A 12,526-nucleotide genomic window follows, 5' to 3' on the forward strand; every position below is an offset into this window, starting at 1 on the left:
TGCTTGCGTTTCGAAAACATGCCGCTGAATAAAATTCACTCCCGGACATTGAGAGTCATAGCGGTTCCAACCAATTGAACTGGGGTCCTATTCGTTTATTCTGTGTCCCAAAGCCAAGGCATACCACGAATTGGTTGATATTGAACCTTATCAACAACTTCCTCCAACGATTGCGCACTTAACTGATGCCGAGTTAGAAGAATGCCGCGAGAAGCCTCTGATTTTGTTTCATCCATGCCACAATCAAACAGTGGAACGACATGTAAAGCTCGTAACAGAAGCATCAGCACTAGTTTCGGGATTTCAAAGACGAGATGGCCTCATTCGCCGAAAAATTAAGTCCCGTAAACTGATGAAAAAACTTGACAAAAGAATGCATTTTTAATATGAGACGTTCAATGTGAATGTTTCATTATGATGTTTTGAACCGATTTTAAAAGGACTGTGTTGTGAATATATTTGTAATATGGGCCCAATATTCGATATTTCCACTGTGTTACTTTACTTTTAAAAAAAACTAATGACAGATCACAATTCGTCAGAATAAATTCTGAATTACAACAAAAATGTGCGTATATATAGTTTTTTGGCTATAACTCATTTTGTGTTCACAATAGAGAAAACTTTCTTCAGAATACAGATAGAAACATGATGCTTCCGCAAATTTTGAGCTATATATCATGACTCTACGACCAGCGGTTGCCGAGATGGGCCACCCCCCCCCCCACGCGCAGAAATTTGGGGGTTGCCGGCTGGAAAATGGGGGCAACACCCTGAAGTCACTTTTGATTGAAGTTTTAGGTCATTTGTCAGGATTGAGGAAGGCCTTTTTTGATTTGAAAAAAAAAAGTCATTTTCACTCCACCCTAATGACGGTCCCCGTAGTCCACAAAACCAATGATGCGAGAATCTTGATAAACCAGATTCTCTCGAACTGAAAGTTGCAATACAAATTATATTATTTCACAAAAATTTGCAATTTGATATCACATATGCAATATACACAATATCTTACTTTTCATTTCACCAATGGTAAGGTAGGCATCAACAGGGTCCTTCAGGCGTTTTAATTGCTCGGATGCAATTTCGCATATGCCAGGCTTCGATGACGCCAAGTTCCTAAATCAAATACCATGTATATAGGCAAATCAAGAGATAATGTGAATGTCTATGTGCACCTGTAATGACGCAGGGTGCCAGAAGAAGGCAATGTTAGCATTCCTGTGGTTCGAAGCATGTGATAAGCTGATGGTGCTCGGCGTAAAGCTCAATCGCCCATCTGATAACATGAGGGTGGTATCTGCGGGCATTAGGATGCCTTTTTGCGTTCGAACATTGCTCTTTAAAAAACATCCTCTGCCATTCGTTCATGCTTTCCGCTTCAATCTCAACAATATCCTTAAAAAAATTCTTTGTGATTAATTTTATTCTTGTCGATACGTCCATTAACATAACATATTTTGGAAATCAAATAAGAGGACACTTTTTTAGAAATTTGCAACTCGAAAAACCGGAGTAAAATCCTGAAAAACCGGTTATTTTTTCCCACTTTGAGATCGGTTGACTAAAAAAAAAAAGGTCATCACTTCTGCTCAGAGCTCAAAATAACGTTCTTTACTCCACATTGCCAGGTGGATGACTAAAAAAAAAGGTCTTCTTTTCGCTCAGAGCTAAAATCACCGTTTTTCACTCCGAAATACCCGCCGGAGCTTCACTTCTGTGCTAATATGCGGCATATCACTCGCAATTTGCTCTAAATCTGCCTAAATTTTCAAAAAAGAGGACAAAATCTCTAAAAAGAGGACAAAAGGGCGTCCTCCGAGGACACTTTCAAAAAAGTCAAAAAAAAGAGGACAAATCCTCTTAAAAGAGAACGTATGGTAAGCCTGATTAACATTCATACCACTTCCACTTTAGCTGAATGAAGATCTTACTGGACAGTTAAACAATCATCATCTGAACCGCATGGAGTACTTTTTGAATATCTTCTGTTGTATCTTGTTTTTACATCATATTTTGTGCACATGGTGCATGCAATAGAATCGTTCCAAACTGAATATAGATACATCAATTCTAACAATTTGACATATTCTTCAATGCTGCTCACCGTAGTTTTGATGTCACTCAACAAAAAAAAAATACGAACCTACAGCTTCGCACAGAGGAGTTCTTGAACAAATGACCTTTTCCTGTAAATGATCCGCAGCCCAAGATAAAGTCTTATGTTGATGGGTGTTTCGTGTTGTCTCCTGTACCCCGATACAAAGTCTCATTCCGTCAAGATAACCTATACAACATTGGGTATGACAGATTCTGAAAAGTGACCGACAGTAGCAGTGGCATACTTAGAAATTGCTGAAGAGTTAAAAATTTCAAGTCATAATTCGGAAGCTGGTTTGGAGGGAGCTTCCATCCATGCAATGCCGCTGAATCAATCATCAGACTGCTTGTAAGGGAAATTCTGAAACAATTGTTTCATAGCAATATAACGTAAATTGATCACCCACATTCACTTAATTTGCAAGGTACCTCAATATTGGCACAATATCTTCAATACATTCCCATTTTTCTATAAACAATTTAACATTTCTCTCACTCAAGCTCCATATCTCTGCATGAAATGAGATAAAATTATAATGGCTTAATGAAGGTTGGCTACAGCTGAAGAGATTCCTCACACCTGTATGTTTTTTTCAATTTGTGGTAAGACAGGACAACATCCCTAATATCTCTATGCAGAAGTTTGTCAGGAAGTTGCTTCCGAACGGCCGGTTGTTTTCTCAACTCCTTTATAACAAATTAGAGTAATACGCTCATTGGAAAGTTTCTAAGGTAAATAAAATCGTCTTGCCTTGCTACTGCTGCATTTGGATGGCAGATTGAGCCTTGGCAATGCTCCAACTTTCAATTCCTTGCGAGATTTATATTCTATTACATCTGATTCTTCAAAGAGATTTTCGCGAATTCCAACCCTGTAATTAGGTGAGGACAATACTCAGAAAAGAACTTTTGAGAATAATGTCACTTCAGAAGTATCTCCTTTCCGAACGATAGTCTAATCCAGTGGTTCTCAACCTTTTTGACCTCGCGGCACACTTTCAAAATGAAAAATGGTCCGCGGCACACTAGAACAGTGGTTCTGAACTCTTTTGGCTTACGGCACAGGCAAACTACCAGGATGCATATAGCAGCAACCATAGTCTTACAGAGGTATGGTCACTGACGATGTACTTCTACCTTTTTGGAGCACTCAAGTAGGCTTTTCTCTGCTTGATTTTTCTTTTATCTCTGCGGACATCTCACAAATATACGTCTAAGAATGGTATCATTTGACATGGGGATCGTTTTCAATTCTTCCCAAACATTTCTTTACAATTTTATGGCTGGCCGGAAGAAAAACATTCTCCGTTTCAGTGTTAGGTTTTGAATTATCAGCTATTACCACATAACTGGCCTGCTGATATCTCGTTTAAACTTCAGGCTGAGCTTAATTTCATAAGATTGACTGGACAATAAAGACTGCCCACTACCGCATTGTCGATGTAATTAACCGTCGCATCGAAGAGTCCAATCCCAATTGCCACTAACAAACGCAGAGGCGTAGAGGTGCATGGATGCCAAACGCATTTCCGCGCAGATCGTGTAATAGCACCTGTGAAGATATAGTATACCTCAATAGTGTTACTGACAGCCACCCGCAGTTAAAGTTCCAACAAACCGCGATAATAAACCTCAGCGGCGGGGAAATTTGTAACTGATATAATTTGATCAACTTTACTTCTCAATTCTCGAATTTGCCGCCTGCAACATATAACGTTTCGCCCTGTGCCTGCATTTTACCTGCAGTGCTGGTACGCTACCTAACAATCGAAATGTGAATGGCTGGCTATGTTGGCAATTCTAATTTGTAAACGTGAACATCACTTCCAAATGAGTTCATTTCTCGATGGTGAGAATGCCTTCCTGGGTATTGGAGGCTTATGTAGGCTCCTACTGTAAAAGCAGTGTGCCGTGGTATAAGTTGGCATCTTTCTGGAATCAAAATAAGTAATATCGGTATGATGTAAAATGATCATCGATGACGAAGAGATGGCAAGAATACGACTACAAATATATCTATAAACAGAAGAAGGCCATCAACCTGCGTCATGTCCCTGTTCTGCCTCCAGTTTTGATGGGGGTGACAAATGAAAGGTGAACACTTCGGCCACACCTAAATATCACGGATCAATTGCCAGAGATTAGTTATCACCGTCCTACATGCTACTATGGGTGGGCAAATTAGCGTATCACACCCATTGACGATGGAGGCTCCAGTTGGATTCATGGCAGTGCAGTAGCAAGTTACAAAGCGTCGCAGATTTATTAGATTCTCCGCTCCCCTACACGTTGCTGTGCTCAGAGCCAGGGCATGGTATGGAATGGTATGGAACGAGAATTTTCCATACTCCATACTTGCCTTACTCTCTCCATACCATACTTGCAATTTTCCATACCATACCAACATTGTTCCATACCATACTTTCCATACATTCCATACTTTCAAATACTTCAATATCATAAGTATAGTACCTCTTATAGCACCTATATTATTGATATTTCGGATATCATTATTGCTTAAACTAGCGAATCTAATGCGAATCTAAGTACTGATAATAGTTTTACAGAGTCTGTTTTGGTGAGGTTTAGTTCACGGTGGTGAGGTGCCGTGTACGTCTACTCTACAGCTTCCGCGAGCAAAATGAGATTGTGAGTAGATTGTTATCTAGTACTGTCCATAAAAGGGGCCGGCAACGTACGGCTGGCGGGCCGGATGCGGCCCGAAACAAGATTTTTTCCGGCCCGCGGACAGTTTCCCGTCTTACATAATCACTTGCCTAAACGCCAAATTTTAGTGACTGTATGTTATTATATAGGTGTGCGCACTGTGCAGCGTGCGATAGTGGAGGTTACGCGTAAGTTCGTCGAAGCGAGAAGACTTGCATTATCGGCATTTACGATGTGCTGAACCCTAATGAATTTATTCTTGGTAAATTTTGGGTACCGGGCTTATCAAACGCTTTGAAATCTTAATTAAGGATTGCACCGTGAGTTATTTGATCAGAAAGAAGCAGACACGGCGGTGCCTGTATGACAATGATATTCTCAAATCAACCTTGTAGTCATTATCGTTGAGAAATGGCTTTGAAGTGACATTGCTGTCGATAAAATACATTCATTAAATACGATTCATTCCTTGTATACATGGACGAATAATTTATCCATTCAGCATTCCGGCCCGCCAAGTACCTAATTTCCCTATTTCCGCCCCGCCGACTGGAGAAGTTGCCCGCCCCTGCTCCATGCATATCATCTCATTTCCGGTACATTGGCATGAGGCACATGCAAGTTTGAAGTAAATACTCGCAAAATAATATATAGTATAGGCGCACCCATAAAATATCCCAGCTGCAGGCAATCTGCAGCGATCTGTATGATTGTTAGTACAGTATTTGGTCGGGGTTAGTGTGGCGAGAATTCCAAACTTACATCTACCCTACTCTCTGATCTATAATCCTAATGCGAGATCGTTTGAAATATGACCAATGAGATATCTCGGTATGTAAATAGTATAGATGTGCGGACAATGTTTCGGAAGAAATGTAATCATCAATCACATTGAGCATTTAGTTCGTTGAATCATGATTGCTTGTAAGCTGTCGTCACTCAAGGAATGAGGTAGTTGGAGTTGCCTACATTGCCAATTATTGCGTCACATGACAGACTCTACTCGGAGACGTCGTGTCTCTCGACTCGAGAGAATATCCGATCAACTTTACTGCTGTCATTATTACATCACAAAATCAAGTCATTTCAAGTGCTCCTAAAACCGTTGCACAAGCGCGTATTTGTTCCTACACAGCGTTCAATAGTTCACGTTCACACATAACAAAAGCGATCGACGATCGTATTCCGTGAACAACGAACAACGTACGCTTCATGAAGCTTGCACAGATCACGATAAAATGTATAAAGCACCAATGTATGGAAGTATGGAAATGTCGTTCCATACCATAGATTGAAATCTTCCATTCCATACCATACTTGCATTGTTCCATATTCCATACCAAAATATCGATCCATACCATACCATACTTCCATACCATACCATACCTTACCAGGCCCTGCTCAGAGCGTCTTTACAATAAAAAGCCCAGAGAAAGAATCAATCCATGGATGTCAGATTGAACTACTAGATTGAGATATCGTAACTACGGTCGCCTCGACAGTCTAATATCTTTTCACTGCATCGGATAGTGCATCGCGTGTCTTGATCGGGTAAATTCAATAGAAAAACCAACAATGCCACACTCAAAATTTGGATTTTTGTTATTCTTCGACATAGTTTACCACATTTGCTCGCGGCACACCTGAGCAGGCCAATTGGCACACTAGTGTGCCGCGGCACACCGGTTGAGAACCACTGGTCTAATCAGATGAATCACAGCTCAACAAGATTCTCACTTGCCAAGGCAACATGGGAAAAGAATAGGATAAATGGTCTTACGTTTCCTTATGAAGCATCACTTTAATTTTGTCCCCTTTTTCAAAATCCCGCAAAGATAATATGAATTTCGTCAACTCTTCATGATGTTTTCTTTCATTTGCTTTTCGAAGTAAATCAGGTCGGCGAATCCGGAAGAGTGATCTTCTGCTGTCCTGACTAGCCCGTTTATTTGAATAACTACAACCTGGAATCGCGCAACTACAACCTGGAATCGCGCAATGAGTCGTCATATTTGTACACTAACTGCTTAATTCAACCTGTGGACAGAACAGTCCGTGCAAATAACTAAATCCTGAGAAAATCGTCGTAGAGTAGAATAAAATGCCATTCAAAAAGTGGGACTTCACTTCTACCTCTGACATTATTTACCTTAGCGACGCGCGTCGTCCCTAATCATTCAAGCGCAGCCAGGCTAAACGGAGAACAATGGGTCGTCACTCCATCCTACATCCTCTATTGGGCTCGAAAGTCACGTGACTTTTCAGCATAGCAACCACCGTCTGGGGCCAAGCGCGTTTCTGGTATCATCTTCTCTGCGACAGTAATGCATTTGTATGTCGCAATTTCTGCTACTGCGCTGGTCTTTGCTGTCACATTTTGTGTTTGTGTTACAGGATTGATTTTTTTTCGTGCAGATAGATGACAATGTGTAGTATTCAATTAACATGATGGAGTATAGAGCAGTTTAAGATAGCCTATGTCAAACAAGTAATTCCAAGGTTTAGTACTTTCATCTGGACCTACTAACTATTCATCGTATGGCTGCAGCATTATTATGCTTCAAGTGTATACTTATCGACACCGAGACAGTGATCAGTCAACATCGGAGATTAGTAATATTGTAACATTACCGTACCGTGTTAAATTTGATTTCAGATGGATTTGGTTAAGCTACTTTTACGATTTGCGAATTCTTCAAAAATGATCCGAATCTGGTCAAAAGAAGTCAAAATGATTTAGACAACGACCATCCAACATCAGCAATGTATGATGGAGATGGCAGTGAATTGGGAAAACAGTCAGTTCAGCCATGAGTATAATGAAAGTTTATGACGTGGAGGTTGGTAATTGCAAAATTACCTAAAAGATTGGGGAAGCGTTGGATTTGAGTTCGAATCCCACTTGACGCAAGTGGGTCGGAGCCTTATCTGGACTCCCCACTGCTTACCTAACTACATGAGCAGCGTCATGTAATCAAGCCCAGATGGCTAAGTAAAGCCAATGAGGCTCTAAAATCGGCACCATCGGACATATGAAAGCAAGCAAGAGAAGAAAGATGGTCAACGAATGGGTGACAGGTGTGGTGACCTTTCGAGAAAAGCGTAGGTAGACGAAGACGAAACTGCTTGACAGCTTTCTAGGTTTTTATTAACCGAAATTCAGCTACAATCAACTTCACGGAACTAGGACATGCACTCGACAACACAGATATAAGCAACTGAGGTACGAAAGGAATGAACAGAGCAAAGTAAACTAATTACAGTAATCAGCACTTATATAATCACAACAATCACCACATTCACCCCCACCAAGAAAATAGGGACTAGCTTTTACGAGGTCCCTTGCCCGTAACGTTCGGGAGCGCGCCTTATGCGCGTGGATCGACGCAGTGGAGGTTCCTCGACATCTGCGCTGCTACTGGGCTCCACTACTTCGTCGCGACGCGGAGGAAATGTTTTACTAGCAACGCCATCTTTTTCGCTGCTGGACGAGGTGGTAAGTTCATCGGATGACGGCTCCGTTGTATCGCAGACAGAGGAAAACTCTTTTTCCTTTCTTTCAAGCGCCTCAGAAGACTTTGTAGAAACAGGGTAGGGTGCGAGGTCTTTAACGGAAACCGTTGATTCTACGCCGTTTCTGTAACGTATTAAGGCGTATTTAGGGTTGGCATCCAATAGTTCTACCTCATTAACGAGGGGGTCGCCTTTGTTCCGCACAAAATTTCGTAGAAGTACGGTGCCGCCATGAAGAAGCCAGTCGGGGATGGAGTCGCCCAACATGGATCTCCTTTCGAACTTGAAGAACCTGTCATGAGGAGAACAATTAGTTGCCGTGCATAAGAGCGACCGGATGGAATGCAGAGCATCCGGCAAAACCGATTCCCAATGTCTCTCCGGCAATCTCCGACTTTCCAAAAGCAACTTGACGGATTTCCACAAAGTCTGATTAAGCCTCTCGCATTGCGAATTGCCTGTGGGGTGATAAGGAGTCGACTTGCTGGTGGCAATACGCTTGCGTGTCAAGATATCGGTGATTTCCTTAGATAGAAATGAGGCACCCCTGTCACTGTGTACATATTCGGGTACACCGACAAGCGAAAACAAGGATGAGAGACAATTGACGACGTCATGTCGCGACAAGGATAAGCAAATGGGAAGCGACTGTACTCGTCAATAATAACAAGTACAAACTTTCTGGGTCCATCAACGGGACCTTTGAAATCGATGCTAATACGTTCCCATGGTCGAGTAGCTTTTATCAACTTGTTCGTTTCATTAGACATGAAGAACCGAGGTTTCAATTTAGCACATATTTGACAATTAGCACAAGTTCTTTTAACGTCCTCCATAGAAAAAGGTAGATTCTTGGATCGGACAAAGTGATCAAGTCGTCGAATTCCAGGGTGACTCAGCGCTTCATGGATCTCTTGAAGGCTCATGTGTGGCTGGCCTGGGGACGAACAACAAACCCGAGACAAAGTATCAGGTCCGATATTCTCGGATCCAGGGCGGTGAATTATTTGATACTTTAGCGGACTTAACTCGAGTTTCCACAGAGTGAGCTTTGCATTTTTAATCTTACTCGGATGGTCTTTTCTAAATATGAAAGATAATGCCTTTTGGCCCGTTATCAATTTAAATTCATTTCGGTTCAAGAGATAATCCCATTTTCGAAGAGACTCGACAATGGCCAAAGCTTCCTTTTCTACAGCGGGGTATTTCATTTCGCATTTTGATAGCGTTCGAGACATGAACGCAACAGGCCTGCCCTTTTGGCTTAAAATAGAGGCGATCGCAACTTCGGAAGCATCGCATTCAACTTGAAACGGTTCGTCATCATAGATGCAGCTCAAACAGGCACGAAGTAGATTCTGTTTTAACGTTTCAAACGCGTTTCTCTGTTTTTCAAGCAAGGGGAACACGACATTTTCACATAGGGGCTTCACTTTGTCGGAAAAGGACGGAATCCATTTTGAATAGTACGAAAACATGCCCAAACAGCGCTTCAGACTACGAGTATCGCTTGGAGCCGGCATTTGCGTTAAGGGTCGCAAATGATCCGGATCGGGTCGAATATCATTGTGGGATATCAGATGGCCGAGCAGTGAGAGCTTCGAAACCCCAAACGCACATTTATTTTTATTTAGAGTCAGACCTGTTGAATCAGCGGCGGACATGAACGAAGAGAGCCTCTCATTGTGCTCCTTCTGATTCCTTCCGTATATAGTTACATTATCCAAGTAAGCTATTGTGCCTTTCAAGTGGTTGTCCGCTATAAATTTATCAATGAACCGCTGAAATGCAGCGACCCCATTGGTGATGCCGAAGGGTAGGCGACGAAATTGATACAGACAACCATCAGCTTCAAAAGCTGTGAAGGGTCGGTCGGCCGCAGAGAGAGACACCTGGTGATAGGCAGACTTGAGATCGATCGTGCTATAAACAACACCTTTTGCAACTTCATTGACAATGTCATCAATTTTTGGTAGCGGATAAGCATCCAAAGGGGTGTATCGATTTATCGTCCGCGAGTAATCAATCACTAACCTTTTCTTATGTCGAGGGTCCTTGGTTACCAAAACTTGAGCTCGCCAGGGAGATACCGACTTCTCTATAACGCCTTCATCCAGGAGCTTTGACACCTCGCTCCGTACGAAAGATCGATCCTCTGAGCTGTACTTTCTCGACTTCACAGCTACAGGCTTTACAGCTGGGTCGACAAACTTGAATATTTCAGGCGGATCAATCACTTTAGCGGCAGCTACGGCACAATGCTTGCGTCCTATTACGATATCTCCCTTCGGCCCACCGAATTCAAATATAACTCTCTTATGCTGTTTGAGGAATTCCAAACCGATAATTACGTCGGCGCACAGTTCATCAACGACGCAAAATTGAGTTGCGCCGTAATCTTTATCTTCAATACGAAGTGTCGCGTATGCGTGACCAATAACTCGAGCAGAAGATGACTTTGATGCAAGAGTAATAGTGTAATCCCGAGGAGTAAGAGCGAGATTGAGAATTTTGGCGAATGATGAGCTAATGTAGCATTCGTATGCCCCCGAATCTACAAGTACTTTGACCAATCTCTCAGCAACAAAAACTTCCAACATCGAACGCCTCAAAGAACCGGGTACGCCGGCTAGCGAAGCCAAATTTAATTTGCAGACTTTGGCGAAGTGACCCCGTCGGCCACATCTCGAGCATTCGCTGTTTCGGGCTGGACAAAACTTGCGAAGCATCGTATGGAAACCGCCGCAAAATAAGCACTTCTTTTTTTCAGGAGACTTCTGTAATGCAGCCAATTCAGAGCTGCAGGGCAACATAGGCGATTGATCAGGCGTATGTGAAGTCTTCTGCATTTCCTGATTTCCCGGTACCATGTTGGCGGTAGGAGGCGATATTTCATAGGACGAGGAAAACGCTTGCGCCCGTTCAAGAGAGTCCGCTATCTGCATGGCTTTTTCGAGTGTTAACTCATCATGTTCGAGAAGACGCAATCTAATGGCAGAGGACCGCAAGCCAGTAATTAGGGCATCTCGCACGGCCTCCATTTTATGCACTTCTGCATTAACAGCATCAAAATTGCAATCACGAGACAGAGCGATCAACTTTTGTGAGAAATCAGCGACGGTCTCACCAGAGTCTTGCTTAGCAGTTGCGAGTAAATGTCGAGCATATATGATGTTCTTTTTCTTCCGATATAACTTGGTTAGGTGTGCCATGGCTGATTCGAACGTGCCATGATCTTCGATCAAAGCGTACACGCTTGGCGATACATAACCAATCAAAATAGCCAACTTATCGAGAACTGCCCCGGGACGGCCACTGCTAGATTCTTGTCCAGTGTCCGTGCTGCTGGTCGATGGCAAAGAAGACTCTGCAGCCGATATAAAGCTCGACAACATTTTGTCCCAGTGGTTGAATACTTTCGAAGAGTCTTGAGAGCTTGGTAATAAATCTAGAACCGGCACGCGGATATACTTCTCTTGAGAGAAAGTCATTCCAGGGTCGATTGTGTAAATAGCAGTTAATAAAATTGTGGTGACCTTTCGAGAAAAGCGTAGGTAGACGAAGACGAAACTGCTTGACAGCTTTCTAGGTTTTTATTAACCGAAATTCAGCTACAATCAACTTCACGGAACTAGGACATGCACTCGACAACACAGATATAAGCAACTGAGGTACGAAAGGAATGAACAGAGCAAAGTAAACTAATTACAGTAATCAGCACTTATACAATCACAACAATCACCACAACAGGAACTCAGAAAAAGCTTATCAAAATGCAAAGAGACCCTTGAACTTGAAAGCATTTATTTTGTGGTGCAAACAGACGATCACCATCATCATCGGTTTATTACCAATTTTATCAGTTCGATACACCACAAAATGCGATACAATGAAAAGACAGGAAGATGTCGAAGCGACTGGGAGTAGTCTATGGAATCGGGACACTTATCTTGACCTAGGCGATGTAAAGAGGAGGCATGCACAATGCACATGCACACTAGGGCTTTTCAGAAATGACTTTTTTTCTTAAATCGTACTGGGACTACTGGCTACTTGATAATATTGTTAGGGTTACTTAATTTAGGCCTACACACAAAATTTGGTTCAATTCCAGCCAGTAACCGCTTTGGTACAGAAGTAAGTTTCTATTTATTATTTAAAAATAAATAATAAAAAATTCGAAAATTTTCTGTTCACCCCGTGAAAGTGTTAGGCTGTCTATAGAAACGATGCTCACCAAATTTGA

At 42.1% G+C, this 12,526-nt stretch overlaps 2 protein-coding genes across 3 annotated transcripts in view; one reads left to right on the forward strand and one right to left on the reverse strand.

Annotated features, from left to right (window-relative positions):
- The window catches only part of LOC145434839 (uncharacterized), a 249,143-nt gene that overhangs the window by 23,719 nt on the left and 212,898 nt on the right, over positions 1-12,526 (forward strand). The window lies entirely within an intron of this gene.
- Positions 1,458-6,861, reverse strand: LOC145434866 (uncharacterized). Its single transcript, XM_080312112.1, has 7 exons — positions 6,548-6,861; positions 2,852-2,972; positions 2,679-2,787; positions 2,530-2,611; positions 2,346-2,461; positions 2,147-2,287; positions 1,458-2,052 (listed from the first exon to the last, which is right to left on the reverse strand). Coding segments are annotated over exons 1-4 (462 nt in total). The 5' UTR covers positions 6,778-6,861; the 3' UTR covers positions 1,458-2,052; positions 2,147-2,287; positions 2,346-2,461; positions 2,530-2,609.

The sequence above is a fragment of the Botryllus schlosseri genome, chromosome 3 (genome assembly GCF_051294905.1).
Source record: "Botryllus schlosseri isolate E-star chromosome 3, Bs_hap1, whole genome shotgun sequence".
NCBI classification, from domain to species: domain Eukaryota; kingdom Metazoa; phylum Chordata; class Ascidiacea; order Stolidobranchia; family Styelidae; genus Botryllus; species Botryllus schlosseri.